The following is a 27444-nucleotide window of genomic DNA, read 5'->3' on the forward strand; positions in this document are numbered from 1 at the left end:
TTGTTTGTCTCAAACAGATGTCAATATTAATAAAGATCCCTGTGCATTTTACATGAAAATATTTTAATTCCTGCAGAGAACACAAAAGCTATATTTTTCTCTCCAGACAAAGAACAATGGCGATTAAAAAAAGGTATTTTATTGTTAAAGGGTAGATTTGCAACCAGTAAAATAAAAAAAAAAGAAATATACAAAAGTTTAAAGAAAGCAATAAGAGACATTGAAAGCTAGATTTTACACAGACGAACATGAATCTCATCCATCTGTTTTTTTTTTTTTTTATTGTACGAGGCCAATCTCTATATAAAGAAGCAAAGATTACGGTGACACCGATTAAAGCACCCAGTACTAAAACATGAGGAAAAAAACAACCCTAATAAAATATGATTTTCAGGCAAATGAAAGAGGGATATTACATTGGCTTCTGCAGATCATTTCACATAATCTATACTTCAAACTTAGAATGTCAAAAATCATACCCTAACAAAGGCTGCATGGGTTTCAACTAGCAGACAGTTTCATGTGATCTGACTCCTGAGCAAAAGGACCCACTAATCAAGCAAAGTCAGCAGTGAATTTTCTTTTTCTAAGTTTTGCAGGCCAGTATCCAAGATAGTCACAACTAAGAAGACCACTCCATCTTCCTCGCTTCTCTTCCTCCTGTTAACCTTATTTTGTCACTTTCTACAAACTGTAAAATTTGAGGCTTCTATCCATTCCTGCGGAGGTCAAGAACTGAGCATTCTCCCCGAAGGCCACTCCAGTCACCAACCCTGTGTGGTCTGCAATTTGAGAAATAGCAAGGTAAACATCTGGTATTCAGTGCGAAGCCCGTGAGACGTTGCTTCCAGGACATCGGTTCCACCCTCACCTGTGAAGTTGAGGACCTCGGACCATTGCTTGCAGATGTAGACACGGATGTCGGACCCTCCTACAGCCAGGTAAGTTCCACTCTGATCAAACACGAGGGACTTCACCTAGGACATCAAATCAATGACAGGAATGAGGAGGAATGGAAGCAAAAATCACACCAACACCTACAAGCAGATGAAAAGTTGCTCTCGGGTTTTACAGGAAGAAGCGATTTCCATCTGGGCACGACGACTTCATGTAGGCGATTCCAGACTATGTACAACTCCAGTCAAGTACTAATCTGAAGAGTTTATCTATTAATTCTATTACTATTTATCTTTATCTGTCTTTTTAGTGTAAAGACGTAGGAAAATAATCTTCTCATCTCTGGGCAAATACTTTAGCGCTTGCAACATCTTACTTCATAGTTGTTGTCCAGAGTTATGGTCTTGAAGTTCTTCAGCTTCCTCAAATCCCACAGTTTTAGAGAGCTATCCTGGGCACCTGAAGCACAGCAGCAGAGACAGACGATAAGATTTTAAATGTTAACATAACTCAATAAGAGGGCTGCAGATGCCCCCAGAGGATCGGAAAGTATTAGAGTTCACGTTTATGGTCAAGGTGATATCTAAGTGCAGCCTCATGAAAAACACTTCCCATGAGCAGCTATGTGGTGTAAAAATGCAGCTCTCCTAACCTGTGGCCAGATAGTATCCGTTCTCAGAGAAAGCGATCGAGGTGACGGGACCAGAGTGGCCGGGGAAGTTGGCCACATTGGTGCGTTCCTTCAAATCCCAGATCTTGATTTGGGAATCAGCTGTCCCAGTGCCAAAAATGAGACCATCGGGGTGGAACTGAGCGCAGGTGAGCGCTGTAGGGGGGAGGGGGGGGGCAGACAGCAGCATTAGCACCTTGAACAGCAGGAACAATTATTTTCACAGCCAGAAACACAAATTAAGGGACATTTACCACAGCCAGTGCTTTCATCGGTGACTTTGGTGAGGACTCGACCAGTCTGGATATCAGAGAAGGCCCAGTACTGCAGGACAGTGAAGGAACAAGATGAGAAACGCTCATGGGATCAGATCACTGGTACATATTCGACAAGCTGCGCGCACACACACACACACACACACACACACACACACACACACACACACACACACACACACACACACACACACACACACACACACACACCTGGTCCTCAGAGGAGCTGAGCAGGTAGTCCCCAGTAGCATGAAGGGAAAGTCCAGTGACGCCTGCCTCATGGGCACGGATCACCTGGACACAGTTGCCCCCGGTGACGGACCAAACACGGATGGTGCTGTCCGGAGACGCAGAGAAAACCACGGACTAAAGGGAGACAAGACGGCAACGGAGCGAGGGATGAAAAGAACAAAAGGATCAAGCGCTTCTTCTGAGGGCTGCAGAAACAGGTTTAATGAAAGACTTCACTAATAAATGCTTGAAACATGGAAGAGATTACCTTGGATGGATGGTAAATGACAGAGGTAACCTTCTTGGTGTGACCCTTAAGCGTCGCCACAATCTGCTCCTCATTCTTATCAAACACCACCACGTTCTTATCGGCTCCACCTGAGGAAGACGCGAGGATGAGTTTCAAATGTAGAAGTCGGAAAATGACACAAGAAAAAAAAATAAAAAATCATTTCAAAGATGGAGATCAACTCAATTTACCGGTGAGAACTTTGTTGGTATCTGAGGGGCACAAATCCAGAGCCAGAATACCAGGAACACTGGCACTATGAAGACCCTGAAGGCAGCACAGTTGACATTACATATAATCTTCTCAATAATCTGTTACAGATTTCTGATTCAAAAGACAAGAAGGTCTTTATGGTGGAGCAGACAGAACTCCACACTCACAGCATGTGAGGCCACTTGGCGATATTTGCTGAGGTCCTCAGCTCTGACCAGCTCCTCTGGGACAGTTTTTCCTCTCTGGAAAAAAATACAGCCAAGCAGTTAGGATTGTTACAAGATACCCCCGCGACACTTATAGCTAATGTATGAATCTAAAACTATTTATACCTTCTTCCTCTCTGTAGTGAGGATAGTAGCTTTGTCTTGGAGCTGGAAACAGAAAAATATGAAAACACATCTTAAAGAGCTTTGAAAAAAAGAAAAAGTCAAACCCAAATAAGGAATTACTGCATGTACAGGAAAAACAAATACCTCACCTTCTGGACGATCTCTGGAGTCATTCCCACCTGTTCACTAATCTCCATAGGCTCACCACCAGCACCCTGACAAATATACAGCAGGTTATCCAATTACTAGGCAGAAGTATCACAAAAGTATCACATTCACTGTAAGTTAATGAATTCATAACTAAATAAATAATCAATCGCCCACCACTGCAGCGGGCTGAGAGGCCGGCATTGCCTGAGGTGTAATCAATCCAGCTTGTGGCTTGAGGGTGGCCAAAGCTGCCAAGAGGAGAAAGACCAAAAACAAAATGCTATCATAATGTCACCCGAGCAGACGTGGAGCCGATTCAGGAAAGTTTGGGGGGGGGGGGGTTAATTCTGAAGTTCTGCACTTTGATAGGAGGACAAACCGCCACCGACACACCTTCTCTCGCGGCAGTGACCTCTTTGGTGAGCCGAGCGATGACTCTGCAGGCGGCATCGTGCTGGTAGAGGGCGTGCGAAAGTTCCTGGCGAGTTGTCTGCAGTTGCTGCCGAAGGGTGAAATTGTGAAGCATTACGGCATCCTGATGGAGAAAAGGCAAAAGAGGATTTATAAACACAATTAGAAAGCGACACGTTCAGATTCGGACAAAATATATGTTGTACTGCAGTCTACTAAAGCAACCGGCATTCCGATTGGTGCATTCTGCTCTAACTGAGGTGCTGTTACAAACATCCACGTTATTTTTATTTATTAAATAAATTCTGGATTCAGTATGAAAGTTTAAGTGAGGGGTTAACCTTTGTGGTCTCCTAAAGGTCAACACTACTTACCCACTCATCTTGAAGGGACTTGAGAATAGCAGGAATACTTGTTGCCGACGGCGCCTTCGGCCTGATGGGATGGGACACTGAAACAGAAAGGTTGTTATCATGTTCAAAGGGAGCAAATCATAAATTCACGGGAACCTTTTGAAAGACCGACGGCACACGAACGACAGGAAGCAGAGTCATGCGGTATTCCACTATATAAAGCACTTAAACTAGAAAAAGGTTCATCGCTCATCCTGGTAGGAGGGAATAAATAAGAGAAGAAGTGTGGACCTGATATCATATTTTTGTTAGGACCTTTTAGAACATCTTAAGACCAGGGATAAATTCAAAAATCCAATTTTAGACCGTTCTTGCGGGATTACAGGAGGGCTGTTTCACGGTTCCGTTAGTCCTATAGCTGCGTGTAAACTTCAAACAGATTCAAACCCTTGATATCGACGAGCTGCTCCTCAGACAGAGGTTGTCCATTCATCGGATCCGTCCCATTCTCTGCGATGTACTTCTCGATCAGGATGCGCTCGAAGACTTGGCTGGACACCGGGGAGACGCACGGGTGCTCCGGCACTTCGTTTGAAACTAAAAGGTAAAAATGGAGTGAGTTTCAAAAAAAAAACAACCACAACTGCATAGCGTTAATTAAATGATCACAAACCGATAAAAAAATAACAATCCCAAACTGCACGTCGGCCCTTCATGGCCGCTGAAGATAGCTAATTAGCTCATAGCATTAGCGGAGCGCCAAGCTAGCCTATGCTACCTCCGTCTTATGAATGAATTAGCCTCTTACTTACTTGCACAAACCAAAGACATCTTCCGGACCAGAAAGTAAGTCTCTTTAGAAGACGGGATTACGTTTACCGTATACTTTGTCAATTACTGCCAATACTTCACACTGTGCTCAAACCGTAAGCAGCACGCTGCCCCTCGCCGCTACAAACGCGTCTTCTTCTACGGTTTCTTTCCTGCGTATTCTCCGCCTCACTGTTGCTCCACTGCCCTCTACCGACGGAAACACGCTAGGCTAGACAAAACACAAAGTACGTACTGTAATATAAAGAAATATCTCAAATGTGTGTGTTAAATATATATTTTATTGTTTGAGAGTTGATAATCCAAAAACATCACAAGCTTCAGTTCAGTTCTATCAAAGATTCCGTCCTTGATATTATCCTGTACATAAAATTTACAGACTAATAGGCCATTTGCAATATTTTGTGAAACATGTTGCCTTTCTAAATTCTATTTCTAAAATAAGCTCCAGACTATACATATGCGAAATTATGGCAAAAAAATCATACAAACTTGCAGACTTGTAATATAAGTTTAGGTTTTTGTCACAATCGGGAAATCTTTTAGCATGATGGATGGAATAAACACATGAAGTCACTCTCTATCATGGTGTAGTACCATAAGAGCTCTCATTTGAAAACGTGTGTATCACAATTCTAATATCTATGTAGCCCTAGAGATCACATGACTCTCAAACATATAGCACATACCACACGCAGCAAATGCAGTGCAGATCATACGCGGTCCTGAGGGTTTGGAGGTAGATATAGGAGCAGGAGATTTCAGGAGTGTCATCAACGTTGTCAGGAAGTTTGATGCTTAACTCATGCCTAAAAAAAACATGCCGTATTAACTATAAAATCTAAGATGCAAAAGGCACGGATGAGGTATTCTTTTCCATAACAGCGTCACTCCAGCCGAGACTCTGACAGGTTCTCAAATCCTTACTTTTCTTCTTCCCTCATTTCAGCTCCGATTCTTCCTTCATAAGAAGTTCAGTTTCTCAGAAGTATAAACACTTGTGGATTCAGAGGTGTCCGTGTCGAGCGGCAGCGTGGAAAGGTATCGCTGCGATTCGTTGCCCCTTTCTTTGTCTCCATCTTTGTTGATCTGGAACTGAACACAATCCTCAGAGGAGTGGAGACAGTCTGAAGCCCCGGGTAGGGGAAAGGAAATCATTCCATCTTTCTCATTAGATGTGTCCCGCTAAGAACAAAAGGAAGACGTGTGTTAATATGTGATGGTGACATACAAATACTCCCAGCTCAGTTGTAGTATTACCTCAGGAGTTAAATTGTGAGCAGGGGAGTTTGCAGCTGTCAATCCGTATGCTTCCTGGTTCTGAGATCTTGGTGTTCCTGCCCTGCCTGGACTGTAGGCCTGTAATAAAAACAGCAGCATAGATGGCTCAGCCATAAATAAAAAGAAATATCCTGGAATCTCTTTTAGCCCAGTGAAGTAGTCTTACGGAGCGAGTTGGACTCGGTCTCTGGCTCCACTTCCTTGGAGTTCCAGGCTGCTGACTGTAGAAGCTCGGGGGCGGGGGCGGGGGCTGGCTGCAGTCCTGCAGAGACAAACGCACACAGAAACATAAAGCGATTTCTTTGTTAACTATCCTGTAATTGTGTAGTTTGTTTACTCAGAGAACCGAGGTTACAAAGTAACTGACATTTTTTAAAAGTAACGAATATTATTCCAAACACCCCGTGACATTTCTATTGTAGTTTTAATTGCAAAAAGCACTGAGTGAAAAGCATTGTTGTTGAAAATCAGACCAGGAAGTGATTATGGGTATTTAATTCAAAGAGCACAAACAGTACATTCAATATTTAATGTAAAAACCGAAACTACATTATCTCTCCCACCGTTTTTAATCATTGCAGATTACAAAGGTTTTTTTTTATTCATTGGGTTGTTTGTTTGTCTCCAACATTACAGAGAAACAACTGAATGGATTTCAACAAAACTGGGCCGGAAAAAGAACGCAGCGTGGCTCCGGATAAAGCGAGATTCAACATTTGTTGCTTTATATAAAACGCAAAACCATCATGGCAACTTATTGGCCATTTCCTCACCTGAATGTTGACCCTCGGGGGGTCAGCTGGCGGTGCACGGTTTCCTCTGAGGCCGCCGATGATCTGCGAGAGGCTGCAGTATGGGTATCTTCTCATGAAGAGGATGAAACCAGCCAGTGACACAAACATGCCAGACGGGACAGTGATGGACTTGAGGAGCGCTCGCCATCTGCCGCCCCTTTCTGCGTAGAGCGGAGGCACAGAGAGAGAGAGGACGGCTATCGGACATGAGCGGCGATCGAGAGGAAACAAAGTGAAACCACGTCCGGATCGAAGCTGCCACGCACCAATCACATGTAACGCGGTGGAGGATACCAGGTTGCCGTCGCCATCTTTGATTTCGTACAACCCAGCGTGCCTTGCAGTCAGTCTCGCTACGATGACCTCGTTGACGGTGCCATTCCTGCCCAGAGCGACGAGGCCCCTGTAGCGCATGTCTCGGTCCGTCACGTGGCCCTCTCGGATCAGCTGAACGGAACCACGGGGCGGCTTGGGGTCAAAGGGGCCCAGGGAGGATTCGTCAGGGTGTCGGGAGGGGGTAAAGATGAGATTGGCGTGAGGAACGGGGAGAAAGAGGGGCAGGCTGATGGATTCCTTGGCGAAGCGCGTCACGTTGAAGGAGTGCCCTGAATCCACAGAGAGGAGAGCGCATTAGTCGAAGGCATGAGAGGGAAAGGTAAAGATAAATGCTGCACTTAGAAAGTGAAGATAGAAATCCATCCGTCCACTTCTTAAATCTCGTGCTCTCACGAACCGTCCCTGCTCACCGCGGACAGTCAGGGTACTATGGGAAAGGACTCTCCCCTCGCCGTCTCTCATAGTGAAGTTGCCTTGGTCTGCTTGCGTCACCCTGTCAGCCACCCAGACCTTCCCGCCCCTCATCAGCCGTCCCCTGCCGCCGCGGCTGGTCTCGGGATCCGTCCGGTTCCACAGCACGACTGGCGCGGCCGCCGGTGGGGCGCCGCGGAGAGAGAACTCCAGGACCGTGCCGTTTTCAGGGACGCTGTGCTCAAAGTTCGCCCCGTAGTTTCTGTAGTAGGACTTGATGCATTCTGAAGCACGGGCAGAGCAGGGAGGGGGGGGGTTACAAGGGCGTTTAATACCTGCAACAAAAACATCAAAGAGATGATTGTTACAGTGGAATTACCTTTTACTGTCAGGTGAACAGTCTCGTAGGTGAAGCCAGACGACAGCTTGATTGCGTAGAGTCCCTGATCATCATGAGACACTTCTTTCAGGACTAGCATCTTATCTCTAGTCCACTTGAAACGCGGGTCTTTTACCTGCAAATGTAAATGTAAATAGGCTTTGAAAATCTGTCCACACATTAAACGGAGTCAAAAGACAAGCCACGGCCATTTTGTTTTTTCCTCACGATGGTGTTTTCCAGCAGGACTCGTCTCGGCGCCTGAGATTCTGGTTTAAACGTCACTGTTCTGGATGTCGAAAACACAGGGAGACGAAATTCCTTCCCCGCACAGACGATCTGGACTTCTTCTCTGTCACCTATCGAAATGGAAAATGAAGGTGGCAGCCTCTTCAGAATTTTGTTTTTGTGAAGGATATTTGACGAAATGTGAAATTGGACTTACTCAGTACGACCCAACCTGCAAGGAGTGCAGAAGGTGCATCAGTATTAGTCGAGCACAATGCTTAGACCTCAATACAATATCGCTGAGGGAATAATGATGCCTAATACAGACTCTACTTCAATATTTAAAGAGGTCATAAGCAGTACGGTAGACGATACTTCAATAAATACAAAATGTGTTTGTCCCTAAAGGGTCTGTTCTCCAGAGAGAGGCTCTAATTTTGGATAGACATTTCTGCAAAATAGTTTGAGAATGACTTCGAGTGTTATTTACTATTTATTAACAAAAAAAAAAGATCATTTATAACTGACTAAAAGAAATATACAAATTGATATTTATTCATGACGAACGATTCAATTTGCATTTTATAAAAACGCTGTCACGATATGACAACCGAGTAGTTGTTTCTTGTGCATTAGAACTGACAAATAAAACACGAGTAAATGTTTGTTAATAATTTAAGACTGTTATTCCAATCCAACACATAAACGCACGATAAGGCTCTTTTACTGAAGAACTCACCCACAGCAAGAGGAAAAGTGGAAAAGGCGGCCAGCAGAGCGCAGAGGGACATCTTGGGTGAAAATGGATGAGACAATCTGCAAAGAGAGACACGCACAGATTATAATCAATCCTCTCATCGGAAAACAAGCCGCTGGACGCGCGTTTATCGATCAACAGGCCAGAGGAGACCTTCAATTACCAGGACATTTTTTTTGCACACGGCTGATAGACGGGCTATCAATAAATGATCAATATTATTCCGGTCTGATCGCATCGCGCTCTGTGTGGCGTTCGCGGTCACGTCCTCTCAGGGATTCCAGCACGTTTCCAACGATGACGATGATCATTAATCATGAGATGCAGAAAACGACGCCGCGGGGCGCGCACGCGCACGCGCCTTTGTCTGAACTCACCTGCAGAATGCGCGAGGAATAAATCCACCTCTGTTTGTTGTCCGCCAAATGTTTGCGTGAATTGGAAACATTAAGCTGACTGACTCCACGCGGAGCCGCGCATGGGCACTGGCGCGCGCCCTGCTTTAATTTGTGCGTGGACGGTGAAACGGTATTCCCAGCCGAGCCTACGCAAGATGCGCCACACGCTTCTCACCTCACGGTACTGCGCCCTCTAGTGTCTGTTTACCGTAAAGACATGGTTTGTGTTTGTGATTGTACAGTAATTCTCATTCATTGTGGGGAAACTAGCTTTATGGACATCTAAAAAAGATGCCGTCCCATAAGCAGAGCATTTATAATGGTTTATGCAGGTTATTGGTTATCAGGGGGGGATGGGTTAAGTTATAATTTGTTGTTATTGATTGTTTTGAAGGGAAGGACGGTTTTGCTGATTATATATATTTTTTTCATCCTGTATGCAGTCCAAAAGAGAAGTTTAACATTTTAACTGCACTTACAAGTGGAAAATGACAAAATCACGTCTTTTGTGCATAAAAAAAAAAAGTGAATTATTGAATTGTAGCCTCTTGGGACCACAAAGTGGAGTTTAAACGTTTCTACAAACTGCATGTTAACGCTGTATATTTCATTGTATACATTTGAATCTGAAGGAGCTACTAGTATATGAATAAAAAAGTACTTTTCCATTCTGTACTGACACAGGAGACCTTAAACAGGCAACACCAGAGCCATTGCAGAGGAGATGCAGGAAGCCGTTCAGTGGTGTTTCCTTTAGTTGAATGGAAACGTTTTCTGCTGGTGTTAAAAACAAAGAGGTCTCCTGTGTTGAACAGTCGCCGTGACTGCAAACTCTCCTTTGTCTGAAGTATTATGCAAGTCGCTTATTTTCCTTATAACCAGACAAAGGGCATTGTTCTGGGCTGTTCTGAGTTTGGCTTCATCGCCTCTGCTCCAGTTCTTTCCACGCTGCCAGGGATTTTTTTTCCCATCCGGAAAAGCTCAGGATAAACTTTGTTGTTTCTGCGCAGCACAAGAAAGGCCAAAATGCTATCATTCTGTCTTTTGTGACATAAAAATATTTTCAATAGCATCAAAGCTTGTTTCTTTCAGCTTAGAATATAATATTTAGCCTCTTTCTGAAATAATTAATTATCAATATTAAAATTGATTACTGTGGGTATTAGATCAGATTTACTGTGACCCAGAAAGGAGGCCAAAAAAGTTCACAAAGAGATTTAGGGATGAGACATTCCAGCGCCCCTTCGAGCTGCATACTTTGCATAACTGGCCCCCACAAAGGTCCCCTTCTGCTTTTCTGCACTCTGTTTGCTTAACCAAACTGTAAGCTTGATTGTGTTCTGTTCATTCCTCATATTAGATACCAAGAATGAAGAGGTCAAATCTAAACAGATTGTTTAATTAGGAAGAACAAATACATTCGATGGCTTCAAATAACATTTATTGATATTAATACATTGAGCTTAACTGATTAATAAAGGTCAACAGATTACAAATACTCTGGATTGGATCCGGAATGGAGTCAGTAAAAAATATAAAATGTTAACATTGAAAACCGCGTTTATGTGTTAAAAAAACAGTTAAAAATAACCATCAACTCTGATTCACTTCTACTTTTCATGGTTGGTGTATAAAGATACCAAGAACAATCTAGAACCTTTTGGTGATGATCCAGATCACCATGTGGACGGTGTAAATCCAATTAGGAGGGGAACGAGCTGCTTGGCGGAGGTCTGCGCTCTGTGAGTGCTCTTCTACTTTATGTTTTTTACATTTACACGTCGCACCGTCGGGCTCTCTGTTACTCTCACCAGTCACGAGCGAACGTCGCTGCCGGCTTCGGCTTCTTCCCCGCGTGAGGCTGGAACAGCCTACCGAAGGTGGCGAGCCCTTTGGAGTGCTCTCTGCACTCTTCGTCTCCTGCCCTCTCCTCCTTCTCGCCCTGCTGCTGCTGCTGCTGCGGTCGTCCCAGGAGCGCTCTGACCTCAGCGGGGGCACCTGCACCCAGGTAGTGGATGGCCTTCTTGCCATCGTTATCCCTTTGGGTCACATCGGCCCCATACTTTTGCACAATCAGCACCGTTGCGTCGTGGCGGCCGTGCATGGCCGCGATGTGCAAAGGCGTGTGCCCCCCGTGCGCCTTGCTGTTGACGATGCCCACGCCCAAAGGGCCCCCCTTTGCGGCTACACCCATGAGCTTGCGCATCATCCTGCAGTCGCCATCCTTGGCGGCCCAGTGCAGCGCCGTGAAGCCCGACATGAAGTCCTTCCTGTGAGCCAGCCGGGGGTCCTGCAGCAGCAAGCCGTAGACCTGACCCCACTGACCTGCAGCACACTTGACCAGCCACTGGTGGGCTGAGGGCTCCAGAGGCACGCCGTCTGAGAAGCTCTCATCGCCTTGCTTTGGGCTCTTTTGGGGGGCTCTGGCCAGAGGGGAACCTGGAGCCTGCGGGGCGTTATCGGTCTGCCTGCTCTTCCAGCCCTGCGGGGAGACACTCCGCACGCCCTTCTTGCCTGCTTGAAAGTTCAGGTTCTGCAGAGACGGCGTGGAAACGTTGGCTGCCGGTCTGACTGGCTTGTCTAAAGTTTTATTGCGGTGCGGCGGGGCTGGTGGTCGGCCTTGTGCCGCTGCTGCGGGGTCTCTAGGAGGGGGGGATTCGGCCGCGACGACAGCGAACGCAGCTTCAGGTTTCCTCGCTCTGCTTGCCTCGCTTCTCTGCGTCGTCTCCTCGGGTTCGGCATCATCGCAACGCACAGGGTTGGCGCCTGAGTGATAAATCCTCCTGGCTGGCTCCGCTGGATGAGGCGCGCCGCGCGTCCTCTGCGCCCCGGCGTGCGCCCCGGCGTGCGCCTCCTCTCTCACGAAGTCCTGGTACCGTTTCTTCACGACCACGAACTTGACCCGGTCGACCTGTCTGACCACAGCCACGCTGTTCACCAGCTCCTTGAACAGCTCCCTGCTGCGCTGCTGCTCCTCCGGGTCGGAGGAGCCGCCGATCAGGCTCCTGAAGCCGCGCAGCAGCTCCGAGTTCCTCGCCTCGCCGCCGCGCTGCAGCAGGAAAGAGAGAATGGATTCCTGCGTCAAAGCCATTTCTCACCAAACAGCGCAGAAAGCAAGCGAGCCTGGATAAGCTCCTCGTCCTCAGCGCCCCCCCCCTCCCCCTGTGTTGTCCCTGCACCAACCTGCTGCTTCCGGCGCCTCTCCATACCCCCCCCCCGGCGGTGGGGTTACGTCACACTGTTGGGAAGATCAATGTCAAAGACGTTCAATAGATGGAACACAAAATACATTTTTGGGTGTGCACTTGCACATTTATGATAGAGTTACCCCCCCCCCCCACACACACACACATTTAGTGCTGTATATTGTCTTTATATATAAAGTGTAAAAAACAGCACACCATTAATTATAATTTGTATAAGATGCACCTGTGTTGCTTAAATCTAACAGTCTGGTGTCAATTTTCACTTTAATATCAGAGATGTGTACTGACTTAAAACGATTTAAATAATGCATCTATATAAGATCAATGAAATAAATAAAAAATGTATTATTAAAACAGCTATCAACAACAAATAAAGTGAGTTTATTGAATGAATAGTGTAAATAAACGTGTTCCACTAAAATAATAGATCAGGTGAACATCTAACACGACAACAGCAGTGAGCCAAATGTAAAGAACCATAATATTACATATACTGTAAAATTTACAGTATAAATAGTGTACTGTACTATAATTTACAGTGTAAATCAATATACATTTCCTCTTCTGAATTATTACAATCCATATTACTCTCTCAAACTCATGTTTGAAATCAACACCCAGGCTATCAATTCTTTAATTTTTTGGGGCCATCTGATGAAAACACAAACGTTATCGCTGATCAGAAAAACACTGAGAATCTACCGATAAAGATGCTTTTATTGATCCCGGAGGACATTTGGGGATAATCTATAGACGGATGGTTGGAGCCATTCCTTCCATCTGTATATTTATTTTTGCAATACATAAATAAAACTGTAACTGCCCCCCCACTCGTGCTGCATGGAGCTGACGTCAGAGGAGTTGTAGTGTAATGTCAGCATCCAGCACCAGGGGGGGGTGTTTCCTCCGAAGAGGCCATATTGACGGAAGCTGCTCCGTCCCCGTTACTCGCGCAAAGAGCCGGCCCGGTGGATGATTCCTCCACAGCTCCGTCTGACGATGGCGGCCAGCGAGGCTGCTCTTTACGCAGTAAGTAACGAGGATCTCCTGTCCTGGGCATGGATGAATCAGGTTCCTGTTAGAGGTGGGGTGGTGGAGAGAATGTCCGCAGCGTGATCTGTTAATGAACGGGAGGGGGGTTAAGCTGCGGTTGATCCATCAGAAATGAATGATGCGTGGAGACGCGCAGAAACAGCGCATCATGAAGCAGAAAGACATGCTAGCAGCGTCATCCTCTCACAGGTGTGTGCGTGACGCGCAGGGCAGGATGAGCACAGGCGCGTCGTGGCTGCGGGTCGATAATCTAAGTCTCGTTGTTTGCTTGTAAATGATGGAGGGACCTGTTAAATCAATGTAGTGCGCGCTGCGCGTCCACAGCCGGCCTAAGCCTTTATGCCCCCCCCCCCAATACTAGCTGGTCATGTGTTTACTGTAAAGTCAACCTCTTGTATTGGAATTTTTTTTAATACTTTGGCTCAAACATTTTGCATTTGCAATATGCAAATGTGCAGAATGCCTCAACTAAAAATGAAGTGAAGTATATTTCAGTACTCACTTATACCATATCCAAATGTAGAAATAATAATACAACTTTACATTAACTAAATAGATTAGATGTATCCATGGGGGGGGGTCTAAGCAGCTTTTCAGCTCATGCTCCATCAGTGTCCAAAAGTACGTACGTCTATTTCTAAAGCGTCGAGGGCAGTGCCCAGATACGTCCGTGAATCTTGAGCGTCGACACTGACACATCCATCATGTGGAAGTGAATAAAAATAAAATGTTTTAGCCAACAATAAAGCAACAAAAGACCATTAAACACGTTGAAATGGTTTTAAGAACAGATGTCTTCTTTATTGTCGTACTCTGCATGGCATAAGGCTACAATGCGTTCCACTTGTGGTGCTGCACTTTGTCCTTAACACCCTGAACTCATGTACAAATACACTGTATTGTGTATGAAAGCCAAATTCAGTCAAAAGGATCCATCCATAATTGTTTGTGAGTTTGAGCATGAATGGGCCAATAGATCTCTCGTAAGTTGGGCTGGCTCTGTGTGTGAGTGCGTTTGTGTCACTGCGAAGGATGGAAATGAGTGCCAAACAGCTTGGATGTCCTCCCACTCTGTAAAATAACATTTAAATAAGGAACTCTTTGTGTGTGAGAGAGAAAAGAGAGGGATAGAAACAGATGAGGGTTGTATTGAGCACATCCTGATGCTCAACTTGAACATTTTGCTAGAATCTAATATCTGTGGTGGAAGAGGACTGAAAACCTCCCAGAAAGTGTCCCCATGCAAATATACATTCTAAATACTATATGTAGTATAATGCAGAATGTTTATGTACTTTGAAATATTCATGCCTTTGGAAACCACATGATTATAATTCATAATTAAAAGCCTAAAGATTAAATATTTATTGGTCATCGATGAGGTCTGACATTAAAGATCTTTATTCTTGTCAAAGCTTAAGTTTTTTTTTATTTTTTTTTATTCCTGGTTTTACTGCAACAATCTGGTTTGCAAAACAGAGAAAAGACTTTGTGTTGCAAACAAGGAAAGAGAGAGAGAGAGAGAGAGAGAGACATGATCTCATTAGGAAAGATTGCTTTTTAGCTTGAAAGCAGAATGCAGGGATCCGACAATGGAATTTTTATTTCTTTTGGCTATTCAGTTATTTTTGTCGTAAATTTAAATGAATATTCCAGAAATATAAAGTCATTTACTGTGATTTTGTTCCACCTGTTCCCAAACCTCAGAATGATGAAAAGCGACACCTTGAGCTCAGAGGCCTTGTGGGGTTTGACAGCCTTCCCGATCAATTGGTCAGCAAATCGGTTGCACAGGGATTCTGCTTCAACGTCCTCTGTGTAGGTACGTCTGAACCCGGGAGGAGTTCACCAGGCGAGGGTGGAACAGCACACGTGTCATTGATGTGTTCTTTCCTCTTGCCATTTTTGTTCTTCATTTTCAAGGTGAGACGGGGATAGGCAAGTCAACGCTAATGAACACTCTTTTCAATACCACGCTTGAAAATGAGGAGACCAGCCACTACGAGAGGGAGGTGCAGCTCCGCCCACAAATGTACGATCTGCAGGAGAGCAACGTCAACCTCAAGCTGACCGTCGTGCACACTGTCGGCTTTGGAGACCAGATCGACAAAGAAGAAAGGTACAGGCGTGTGCAGGCGTTTTCCTTTGGCCTTAAAATAAGAGAAACAATCCTGCAAAAAAAGAAGGAAGAACTTAAAAAGGCTGTAGAAATCTTTAAACGTTCATTCATGCTGCTTTTGGTACTAAGGATGTCACCCTCTGGCTCAGAGTCCTCCGCCAAAACACGCAGAATAGAACTGGGAATGAGAAATGGTCCGTTTCTGGCGTGGGAACTGGGAAGGAAGAGAGGGATAATGGAAACGACTGGTAGAACTAATGCACGATCAATAGGCAGCTGGTTGCCTCAACAGGAAAGAAGGAAAGAGCTTGCATTTCTTGGCTGCAGCGTTTGTAACGAGGCCATGGCTCTGAATCAACCAGGAAGAGGATGCTACATTCATCCGTGTGAGGGTTGAATAATGATGCTAATGCTGCGTGTTATTCGCCTGCAGCTATAAACCCATCCTCGAGTACATTGATGCCCAGTTTGAACGTTACCTTGAAGAGGAGCTGAAGATCAAGCGCTGCTTGTTTAATTGCCACGACACCAGGATCCACACCTGCCTGTACTTTATTGCACCCAATGGACACTCCCTGAAGTCCCTTGATCTCGTCACGATGAAGAAACTGGACAGCAAGGTGACCACAGAAATCAAATTCAGCGGCTTATGTTCCATCGGCCTCCCTTTGTCACTCATCTTTCTGCTCCTCGCAGGTCAACATCATCCCCGTCATTGCAAAGGCAGACACAGTGTCCAAGGCTGAGCTGGACAAGTTAAAAATCAAGATTATGAGCGAGCTGGTCAGCAATGGCGTGCAGATGTATCAGTTTCCCACAGAGGATGAAGCTGTCTCAGAGATCAACTCCTCAATGAACGTGAGTCCGAGAAACACTCCCGAGACACACAATCACGTTGTAACGGTGATTATAAGCAGGCAGCGCGGCGGGCGGCCCAGTGGTAGGTGCTGAAGGTCACAGGTTCTAATCCGACTCGAGCCTTTCTGTGAGGAGTTTGCATGTTTTCCCTGTGCCTGCGTGGGTTCTCTCCGGGTTCTCCGGCTCCCTCCCGTCACCAAAAACATGCAAGTTAGGTGAATTGGTTTCGCTAAATTGTCCATAGGTGTGAATGGTTGTCTTTGTGTGGCTCTGCGATGAACTGGCGGCTTGTCCAGGGTGCAAGCTGCCTCTCACCCATTGAATGCTGGGATAGGCTCCCGCGTGACCCTCGACCCGGTACCAGACGAAAGTGGTCAGGAAGATGAATGAATGAAAAGTTAATATACAGTTTGGGTTTCTGCAAGCCCCTTCTTTTTCTGCTGTAGTTAAATGAATACTAATACTAATACTCGTGTTTGTGTATGCACAAAGTGTGTGTTCGGGCCTGAGTTGTGTGTGAAAAAAGAATTGTGCATGTGATGAGTGTAAAAATAATGAAGATTTGTCTTCGTTCTTCTTCTCAGATACATGGAAGCATCTTTTTTTTACACGTTATGTTACAACACATTACTATACATTGCAGGCCCATCTTCCCTTTGCTGTGGTTGGAAGTGTAGAAGATGTTAAAGTAGGAAATAAGATGGTGAAAGCGAGGCTGTACCCCTGGGGATCAGTGCAGGGTGAGTCTGAGAAATGACTTGACATGCTTTATAGAAGAGTCCCAAATAGAAAAGCTGTTTATTCAGATGCCTGCCGCTGAACTGCCACGATATCGACATGGTGACCTCAGTAAATCCAGAAGTGATCATTTAGCTACAAAAGGCTGGATGACTAACAATCTTCCGTTTCGTTCCAGTCGAGAACGAAAGCCACTGTGATTTTGTGAAGCTGAGGGAGATGCTCCTCCGTGTGAACATGGAGGACCTACGAGACCAAACGCACGCGCGGCACTACGAGCTGTACCGACGCTGCAAGCTGGAAGAGATGGGCTTCAAGGACACGGACCCGGACAGCCAGTCGTTCAGGTGCATTTAAGGACGGCAGCGATACGTCACGCATTGGGATAACTGGCTTCCGTAGAAAAAAAACAAAAAAAACTTGCTCTCTGATTATGTTAAAACGGTGACGCTAAATGATTTTATTGCTAAGAGAACAAATCTGGGTCTGGTTGGTATTAATTACTAAGATGCATTAAATTGATCCTGACTGGGATACTTAACGTGCGTCTGCGATTAAAAGAAAAGAAACAAAATACAGGTTTACTGTGTTTTGAAGATCTAAAACATAGATTGGCACTTTAAACATGAGCACGAACAAAAGTAAAATGACAAATATAATGAGGTAGTCCAAAAGGTCAGTCTATAAAATAGGAAACTAAAGAAACGCAGAGTAAGAAGAAGCCACTGCAGCTTCACAAATTGTGAAATAATCTCCAGATAGATTATTTTTCATTTAGATTGGTCATATATTTTAATGTAATGAGGATTTATAATTTGAGGAATATTTTCTTTTGCCATATGTATCTTAAGACATTTCCACCTTACATCCTTATCTATTTTGATATTCCCTTATTAGAACAGCTAATTTTTTTATGTTAATAATAGACATGCAGCTTTCACGTCTGGCAGCTGATCTTTGTAAATATTTGCTAGAAACTAAGATCTACCTGAGAACTAGGCTGTCTGCTCAAACCCATTAAAATTTTTCTAATGCATTAATCTCCAATTTGTAAGCGGTGAAGTTTCACCACTTCAAAGTCTAAACGTATTAACAACTGGAGCAACCAGTTCCTGGACTCTGATCCTGTCAAAATAGATCACATGAGTAATAGTAACGTGTTTTTCCTCTGATCTTCAGCCTCCAGGAGACATATGAAGCCAAGAGAAGAGAGTTCCTGGTGGATCTGCAGCGCCGAGAGGAGGAAATGAGACAGATGTTCGTCAACAAAGTGAAGGCGACAGAAGAGGAGCTGAAAGAAAAGGAAAAAGAGGTGAGGGCTGGCATCATCATCGTTGAAACTGAACCGGCTGCCATTCGGTTTGCGTCACACTGTGGCCCTGTCCCTCCGTCATGGTCTCCAGCTTCATGAGAGGTTTGAGCAGCTGAAGCGGATGCACCACGATGAAAAGAAGAATCTGGAGGAGAAAAGGCGGGAGCTGGAGGAGGAGATGAATGCCTTCAATAGAAGAAGGGTTGCAGCTGAGACACTAATGGGACAGTCTCTCCAAGGCTGCTCACAACCATTCAAGAAGGACAAGGACAAGAAGAAGTAAGTCCCTTTTTTCTTTGTATCTTTGTCCCTGTATGAAATGATACAGGAAGAGATCTGGGCTGGCAGCGTATGCCCAGACACAGAAGGGAGGGTCTCAGCTTGCACGGCACGGCCTGCTGCCCGTTTCCCTGCAGGCTGACCTGCCAGACTGTCTCTCAGACAGGGACGCTCCTGTTTACATTTGACTGGCCTCACCAACGCTCACTCCCTCTTGCAGCACAGACACTCTGACATCCCACAGAGATACGTAATCATTTCTGCAGGAATATGTCAAGGAGGATTATGTAACCTCAAGAGTAGTAACAATGCTGTTTTCATCATCAAGGAAAAAGAGAAATCAAATGTGATTAAATCCAACAGGACTCCTTTAAAAATATCCTTTATAAATGGAGGCTTGCATTAGCTTTACTACCGTGTGGATAAAAAAAGAGTATTTGAGGGTATTAAGTCGGAGTTCTACTCTAATGTAGTTGATGATCACCATTGCTGTAGCATCCAGATAGGTTTAAAATGCGCACAGTGCAAACATAATTAATTTAATCCTAATCCTAATTAGTCTTCTTAACGGCATTTTAAAAACAACATAACCAAAAGAATAACCTGACGTGTTCATTCATGGAGATTTTCCTGGAAGTGTTTTATAAACAAACATCATTGATATCAGTGTTGTTTATCTTGTTGGATTTGAACATGAAACCATTTCAACCATTAATTTTAGCAGCCAGACTTGTCTACTTAGTGGGTTTAAATCCTGTAAATGCGGCCTCAGTCTTATTTGAGACAAGGTTTTTATGAACTCGTCAAAATGAGATTAAACGTAGGCCAATAAAGAGAATTCTACACGCTACAATCCAAACACTGTTTTATCCCCCCACTTCATCAATTTATTATTTTGATTTCTACCACACTTTCCATATTATTTGTTTTCCATTATTTGTCTGGTTTCTTTTCCCTTTTTTAGTTGATTGATGGCTCAAACATCCAGGAACACAAGAAGTGTGTCTGTCTTGACGCTGTATGTGTGGATGTCGTGTCAGAGTGACAATGCACGTGTCAGCCCAACATCGTGCGAGCTCTGAGCCAGTGCATGTGCATGCCGACCACAAAGATGACTTTGGTCAGCGTGTTTAAGATCGCCTTCATGCTGACTATATTGATATAATTTTGTGTGAAGTAATACAATTTAATTGTTTCATACGATTCCATGTACATTTATAAATAAAATTATTTTATTAATTTACAGTGCGTCTAGTATGAGTCAAATATTTTGGCTTTTAAGTTCAAATAAATAATATCATGGTAAACAGAAACATTGCATCAGTTCATCTGTTGGTCAGTTGAACCCTTTCATTTCTATTGGGCCTCTCATCACATCAGTCATCAGCGCTTTTCACATTTCACTCTTTGTTGCCATGATATAACAACATATATAAAGGATAAGTATTATTATTATTATTTTCTAACTTTCAGACACCGGCACCAAATAGGAAAAATAACAAAATGATCATTTAACTTTCTAATCATTGCAATAATTTGTTTTTCAGTATTTCACATCTTGTTTTTTGACTAATGATGTTACTGAATTGCTTGTTCCGATAAATGACCTGCTTTTTTCTTTCCTTTTATAGCTTCTTTAGTCTTCCGTCTGCGTGCTCCTTAACCTCAGGACGGAATTTGAATTAGATGACTTTCTACCACATCAAAGGATCACAGACTAACCAACAATTGTATTATTTTTGCAATGTGAAATAACAGTTTTGTAGAAATGCACCTATCATCCTTGGGAGCGAGTCAGCCTGAAGTCTTCCAAATCTACCAAACTCTCCTTTCAGCTTTTAGGCAGTGTTCTGTAGCATGGTCGCCTCATGGCTCCTAACCTATTAAAGGATCTTCTAAGACTTGTTATTTCATGTGCCATGTTATACATAAAATGTTTGACTGGTGGCAGTTTACACTGTGAAATATGATATTGCTGTTGCTATATATTCTGCAGACTGTACATTGTAGTATGAGTTAAACGCACTTTAAATCATAATTACATCAACCCATATGTAGCGTCAAAAACACGTAAATTGTTAATTGTTTTGTAGTTTTAAAAAGCAAAAGGCATATATTATAATTACAAGAAATGTAAACATATGCTTATGTTCAGAATTTAATCTCTTCATGTGTGGGTTTGCTCGTAGATTTGTATAACCTGATGTATTAAAGAATTAGTCTACTGAAAAATAGCTTTTATTCTCTTCATTTTTGCTCTTTTTGACAGAAAAGATTGACATACAGTACAGTTGACAGAGAACAAACAGGTTTTGGTGCAGCGTTTCAGGGTCGTTTCAGAATATTCCGGACTCAGCCAGTCGATGAGAATTAAAAAGATGAAGCGAGCGTACTGTAGTATAATAATATAATAAACTGTATAACATTTTACGAAAAAGTCATACATTTATTTGACTTTCCACCCCGGTATTTACCTTCTCCTGTAACGTTGTATACCTTTTCTGGGCCTCTGTATCGACCGTACATTACATAATAAACCAAACTCTCTCATTATTATTATTATTATTATTCCTGCGGCTGTATTTTTGAGCGCAAAGTGACTTATTTGTACAAATGTATTTGAAAGTTTTCATAATAAGAGACGTACAGTACACGCGCGTCACCATGTCCCGCCCCCTCACACTGTGATTGGTGTGCTGAACTTCAAATGGCGGAGCTTTACTCGTGAGTGACAGAATAGATATCCAATTAGATTTGAGAAACTTGTCGTCCCTTCTTTGCTGACCAATGAAAACCCATCGTGGGTTTGGTTTAATGCCCCGTATTAAAACCTAAACTTCCCTTTCCCCCCGTCGCCTTACGCCAAGGGTAGGGGGTGTGCATAGGTGGAGCTTTACCTCTACTTAAACCTTTTTTTCGTCAAAGTTCATACTTGCATTTATTCGTGTTTTAAATTTTCATTCGCGCATTTTCAAGCGTGTGCTGATTTCGCTTCAAATCAAAGGCGTCGTAACTTGACCAAGGGTAAGTCAACTTAACTTAATCTTCCTTCCAATGTCATCTTATATAACAGCATGTTCAACTTAAAATGGTGTCTGTTGAATGAAGCCTCGTACCGTATTCACACTCCTATAACGTTATGTGGCTGTATTTGCTTTAAATGAGACCGAACAGACGTTATTAAACACAGAACATAGGGCTAAAGGAAACCGTAACATGTTAGCTTTAGCGGTGGTTGCTACCTGCTACGTCGTACTTTGTCATTGTCCCCCATGACGAGGCTTAACTCGTCTTAATGACCTCTGTGTCGTATATTGAAATGTATTTTTAAATGTCTTATTACAGTTGATTAACTGTAATGTCGCTCTGTAGCCGGCCGCCATTGTTGTGTTCGCCGCGGACATGTCCCGACATGTAGCAGGTCCCTGCTGTGTCGTAGAGGGCCCGGGTGGGATGACTCGACTCAAAATGGTTTCACAAACAAATACACGCACTTTTAATTAAACATTTGCCAACCAAAGTGCATTGAAAGGACCTCTTGCACTGTACGAAACTTTGTTTGGGAGGTTGTTGTTGTGCGCCGGTGTCGAATCCGGTTGAGTCCGGTTCAGTGGCACCTGTTCAGGGAGCAGCGGTCAGACAGCCAGAGCGCTGCAGAGCACTGACCCCATTCCACGCTATATTACTGGCTATTCATGTCTGTGTGTTTTTAATAATGTTCATTTTGAAGTACCAGCTGGTCTAAAATAAATGTACAAATCAGCTCTAACGTATTGATTAACTGGCTTTTTTTTCTTCATGTTTGGACTTCATGGCTACATTTTTTGTGCTTTCCAACGGTCCATATCGGGCATATATTTACTTATTACAAAAACGCCTTTGAGCATCTGTAGGTTTGTGTATTTGACACGCCTATAGGTAAAGACTATTGGCCGATGAACACGTGTAGCAGCTGCTATTCCTATCGTAACGTATTAAATTAAGGCTGCAGAGACGGCAGTCATGGGAGAAGTGCGTCTCCGTGCTCAACTCTCCATGCACAAGATGCTAAAACCTGAATTGATCAAAGTGGCAGTTCTACAGTGTGAACGGTTAACGTTGCAGGTGAGCCTCTGCTAGCAGCGGGTTAAACGTGCGTGTCGACCTAGCCGGATGAGAGAACACTAAGTAAATTGACAAAGCAGTTTAGTAATATTTCAGTATCAACAGCATAAAGCCTTTGAAGTCTATGTATTTTCTTTTATTTTTGTCGTCTCCAGAGATGATTGACACGGTGACGGAACCTGGCACACAGCCCTTTGCGGTCCAGCTGAAGGCGCTGACAGATCTGGAGAGCCGATGCCAGCCGAAGCTGAGTGGCTTGAGGCTCATCGAGGCCTCTCAGGACAATGGCCTCAGGATGACCACCAGACTGAGGGAGGTGGAAGTCAAGGACCTGCTTTCTCTAACCCGGTTCTTCGGTTTCAACTCGGATACCTTCTCCCTGGCCGTCAGCTTGCTGGATAGATTTCTCTCCGTAATGAAGGTTTGTGAATACATCGAAGCCGAAGGCGTGCGTCCGGTTGGCCGGCTGGAAATGTTTTACAACCTAATTTGGTGCTACAGATTCAACCGAAGCACCTGTCCTGCGTGGGCCTCTGCTGCTTTTACATTGCTGTGAAGTCCGTGGAAGAGGAAAAGAATGTGCCTCTGGCCAATGAGCTGATCCGCATCAGTCAGAACCGCTTTACGGTGTCTGACATGATGAGGATGGAGAAGATCGTCACGGAGAAGCTCTACGGGAGGGTGAAGGCACCCACAGCCCTCCGGTTTCTCCGCCTCTTTCACAGCCACGTCCGGGAGCAGCTCGGCACAGACGGGTAAAGACCGTTAACGTATCACCTGGTGTTAGATCTGGCCTTTAATGAGCTTCGGCTCACAGCCGTGTTGTGTGTTGGAGTGGATCGTGAAAGTGAAAAGCGCTTCTGTCTTTTTGCAGCAAGAACTTCCTGAGTCTTGAGAGACTGGAGTCACAGCTGAAAGCCTGCCACTGCTCGTTTGTCTTCACCAAAATAAAAGTAAGTCCAAATAACTGCCGCCAAATAGAACCGTATCGGTAAGAACCGTTTATAATGGCTGCGGCATCCGGCAGTTTGTCTTTGTTTGAGAATCAAACCACGCATAAGCTATTTGTGTTGAATATTCAATGTTTTATTTTAAAGCTGAACGTAGTGACTGCAGGTTTGGGTGATTTTAATAATCTCTCTCTGCAGCCATCTCTGCTGGCCATGGCTCTCCTGTGTTACGAGGCCCAAGAACAACATGATCCGGAACACGCTGACAAAATATCAGAGGTTGTGAAAAGCATGCAGCGGCAGCTGAATGTAAGCGACAATAATTGTTACCTTTTTTTTGTTTTTATGGAATGAAAATAATTCTGCTGCGTTCAGTAGACTGAATGAAGCTGGTGGGTTAGAGCCCAAATATGAATCTGCATATTGGTGGACCTATGGAGCAGTCGGTCTGGCGTGTTAATTATGTTTCTTCGGTGTAGATCAAAGATGGAGATCTGGTGTGTGTTCGGGAGCTGGTTGGGAAATGCCTGGTTGAATACGCCACCGCCAAGTGCTCCAGGCCGAACGGCCAGAGGCTTCGCTGGATTATATCGGGAAGAACTGCCCGCGAGCTGAAGCACAGCTACTACAAGATCACTCACCTTCCCACCATCCCCGAGTCGGCTTCCTGAACCCGGAGTCACAAATGTGTGACCCTGCATGCACAAAAACGGTTCCGAATATTACTTTCAGATTGGATGGAATGATTGGGCAACTTTCTTGCATTATGGTCACCCATTTATTTTCCTTACAGATCTTCATCAGTGATGATGGATGTCTTTAAGGAAAAGCTCCAAATGTAGCTGCCCCCCCCCCCCCTCCCCCTCCCAATATGTCATACTCCGAGGTTTTGTGAGAAACGTCTATCTGCCCTCCCGGTCGAGCTGACTGCACGTGTACAGTATGTTCTTGTTTAAATCCGTACCAGGATGTTTGGTCTTTCCTGGAACGGGTTGCTGGTTTGAAGCTATTAAGTATGGAACCACCTAGGTCCTCAGTCCACCATGTGGAAGAGGAGGGAGAAGGATTTTGTGAACGGTAAAAAAAAAATGAAACCAAGAAATCAGGCCCAGAATCCTTAACTCCCACCCTAGGTTGCTAAACTGTCCCGAACGCACACTCCTACCCAAGGTGATGATTTTTTTTTTTTTAAGGCTATGGCGAGGGGAGCTCTGGCCTTTACTGGTACGTTGAGGCTATCGATGTTCCTTTCATGTTTGGTAAAGCATGAGACATGAAATGCAATCAGAGGTTACAGATGAGTTTATTCTTTGTGTGTACTCAGTGAAGTACTACACGTTAACACTTCAAACGCCAGTGATGTGATGCGGCAGACACTAATTGGGCACTTCAGTGGAAATGTGGAATTTCCTTTGCCCGTTTCCCTCTGTAGTTTAAGTTTCTTTGGTGACAAATGAAATTTATTTTCAAATTCAAAATGGCTGATGAACTCGCCATCTGTGAACCTGAATACTTGTACCTTTCAATAAAACTTTATTGAAAAGCTATTGCTGTGTGGATTGTTTATTAATAAAAATGCCCCTTTAAAAAAAGAATCCAATCTTAAACTGTTGGCAGAGCAGCTATGATCAATAACTTGCATACCAGGTGAAGGCTGTATATGGGAAATGTAGTTTTGGGATTAGGGTTCTATTAATCGCTGCTCTTTGCCTTGCTGGATAAATCAGATCAATGTTTGATCTCCGTGTTTCTCTGGCTGCATTACAAGCTGAAGCATCTCAAATAAAAGGACTGTTTGAACTTGAATTGGTATTTTATGGAACCGTTTAGCTCCAACTGAGTTTCAACGTTCATTCAAATTTGGAGTTGGACTTCACCCTTACTTTTCTGAGCATTCTTTATATCAGTGACCATCGTATCTATGAAAAGCTTGACCAATAGATTCACTCAGTATTTTAATTCTGAAGACAACAACTGTGTAACTCCTCCATCAGAAGAGTTCTGGTTCCGTAGTGATCAATGGGCCGGTATCTCCAGCGCGCTGCGGGTCTTCGACACCGTGGCGTCAGTCACTTTTGTAAACTGGAGAAGTCTGGACCACCCTGAGAATAATTCCCAGAAATCTCTGCACCGCTGAAGTCGAATCCAGGATTCTAGCATAGAGAAAAGGGATATTATTGATTGTCAGGAGGCGTGTTGCGTTTAACATACTGTCACACAGCATGGATTAACATTCACTAAAGCCTGTGCTGCTTTCATCACTGAGCGGTAATTTAAGAAGCGTAAATGGACCAAGGTTTGCTTTGCTCCAAGCGACAACCTGTAGAAGCCATTATTAAAAGCTGCCAATAAGTCAAATGAGACCGTTTGGATCAAACTATGATATATTTCTTTAACTCAGCAGTAGACTTGTTAACGTCTTATAAAGGTAAGAAAATAACTATTTGTTTGGCTAACGCTGATAGTCACAGTATCAACAAATCAATAAAGCACTAGTAAATGATTTGTGTTTAATATTCAGGCCATTAATTACAGCTTATAAACCTAAAGAAGTTACACTGAAGGTGCTTTGAACTCACTATATCCCCCCCGGATGAGACGAACCAACAAACTAACCTCCCGCTGGAACCGCTCCAGGGTCAGCTTCTTCTGCATCTGGTCCTGCACCCAGGCGTCGGCACAGTACTGCCCCTCCAGCAGGGAGGACCAGCAGTTCCCTGCCTCTCTGTTCGTCTTCATCAGAATGATCTGAATGAGACACTTGTCCTCTGAAACAACCAACCGGGTAAAGGGAGGTGAGACGTGGGTGCTTTTGGACATTGAATTACTTCTTGAGATACGCAACCTACCTAATGTCCATGTGGCCTCGTCGGACACGGTTGTGTCAAACAACCTTCCCTGACAGGATGTAAAAGAAAGAAAAGACTCTGATGTTAATTATGAAGCCATTTTGCAGTCAAAAGCATCAATTGGTGCAACTTCATCCATGAGAAACCTGCAGGAGCTCACCTTGAATAGTTCCTCCCCTCCGACATGCAGCGCTATCTCCCGAGACCCCAAACGGCACTTGACCTCTTTAGCGGACGTCCCGTGAGGCACGCTGACTTCGATGAACACCTCCTCCATGGTCTGGTACCAGGAGCCCCACGGCGTCTTGCAAGGGACGACGCCGCTCTTCTCCTCGAAGTGCGCGGACATGCTGGGGCTTGTCGCCGGCTGACGGGTTAGCTAATGTTCCCTAAACGGCTAAAAGAGAGACGAGATCCCAACACGTTGATACGCGACTTATCTTTATGACTCTGAGCGCCATATATTAACTGTTACGTAAAGACACCGTTTTGGAAACATCAAATTAACTTTCATTTTGTTGTTAAGTTACTTATCGCCATGTTGTTTTGGTCATTGCGCCTGTCGCCAAGCTTCTTCTTCTTCTTCTTCTTCTAATTGGCTTTTTAGTTCCGGATGTGAACAGCTTTGTGGCTCGAGCGACATCTGCTGGCCGATCATGTGACCTACAACAAAATGTTTTATATTGCACATTCTTTTGACAGTACAGTACTGAGTTTATTGGCCTTGCTGTACTGTAAAC

General features: G+C 44.2%; 5 protein-coding genes across 6 annotated transcripts; 2 read left to right on the plus strand and 3 right to left on the minus strand.

Annotated features, from left to right (window-relative positions):
- Window positions 1–138: 138 nt before the first annotated feature.
- On the minus strand, window positions 139–4774 carry prpf19 (pre-mRNA processing factor 19). The gene is made up of 16 exons (XM_068740395.1): window positions 4634–4774; window positions 4269–4418; window positions 3843–3919; window positions 3451–3592; window positions 3232–3305; window positions 3057–3122; window positions 2908–2949; window positions 2743–2817; window positions 2554–2629; window positions 2342–2451; window positions 2053–2208; window positions 1822–1891; window positions 1550–1723; window positions 1274–1356; window positions 872–977; window positions 139–782 (listed from the first exon to the last, which is right to left on the minus strand). The coding sequence occupies exons 1-16, from the start codon at window positions 4650–4652 to the stop codon at window positions 685–687; spliced, it is 1518 nt and encodes a 505-aa protein (XP_068596496.1). The 5' UTR covers window positions 4653–4774; the 3' UTR covers window positions 139–684.
- A 6269-nt stretch (window positions 4775–11043) lies between these two features.
- On the minus strand, window positions 11044–12327 carry sowahab (sosondowah ankyrin repeat domain family member Ab). Its single transcript, XM_068740765.1, has one exon. It carries the CDS (start codon window positions 12325–12327, stop codon window positions 11044–11046), a length of 1284 nt encoding a protein of 427 aa, XP_068596866.1.
- Window positions 12328–13441: 1114 nt separating this feature from the next.
- Window positions 13442–20487, plus strand: LOC137895369 (septin-8-A-like). Of its 2 annotated transcripts, none has more exons than XM_068740853.1 (10): window positions 13442–13471; window positions 15203–15317; window positions 15419–15614; window positions 16048–16234; window positions 16311–16472; window positions 17116–17212; window positions 17389–17557; window positions 18390–18522; window positions 18614–18801; window positions 20433–20487. In XM_068740853.1, exons 1-10 carry the CDS (start codon window positions 13442–13444, stop codon window positions 20485–20487), a joined length of 1332 nt encoding a protein of 443 aa, XP_068596954.1. The 2 variants fall into 2 exon arrangements, with proteins under 2 accessions (XP_068596954.1, XP_068596955.1); XM_068740854.1 differs by lacking the exon at window positions 20433–20487 and adding an exon at window positions 14472–14498 and having other exon boundaries at window positions 13442–13456; window positions 15215–15317; window positions 18614–18805.
- Window positions 20488–21657: 1170 nt separating this feature from the next.
- Window positions 21658–25402, plus strand: ccng1 (cyclin G1). Its single transcript, XM_068740014.1, has 6 exons — window positions 21658–21825; window positions 23061–23326; window positions 23407–23660; window positions 23780–23858; window positions 24054–24164; window positions 24335–25402. Exons 2-6 carry the CDS (start codon window positions 23063–23065, stop codon window positions 24524–24526), a joined length of 900 nt encoding a protein of 299 aa, XP_068596115.1. The 5' UTR covers window positions 21658–21825; window positions 23061–23062; the 3' UTR covers window positions 24527–25402.
- Window positions 24674–27309, minus strand: nudcd2 (NudC domain containing 2). The gene is made up of 5 exons (XM_068740303.1): window positions 27235–27309; window positions 26865–27101; window positions 26705–26753; window positions 26472–26623; window positions 24674–26008 (listed from the first exon to the last, which is right to left on the minus strand). The coding sequence occupies exons 2-5, from the start codon at window positions 27051–27053 to the stop codon at window positions 25925–25927; spliced, it is 474 nt and encodes a 157-aa protein (XP_068596404.1). The 5' UTR covers window positions 27054–27101; window positions 27235–27309; the 3' UTR covers window positions 24674–25924.
- Between the last annotated feature and the right edge of the window lie 135 nt (window positions 27310–27444).

The sequence above is a fragment of the Brachionichthys hirsutus genome, chromosome 6 (genome assembly GCF_040956055.1).
Source record: "Brachionichthys hirsutus isolate HB-005 chromosome 6, CSIRO-AGI_Bhir_v1, whole genome shotgun sequence".
Taxonomy (NCBI): Eukaryota; Metazoa; Chordata; class Actinopteri; order Lophiiformes; family Brachionichthyidae; genus Brachionichthys; species Brachionichthys hirsutus.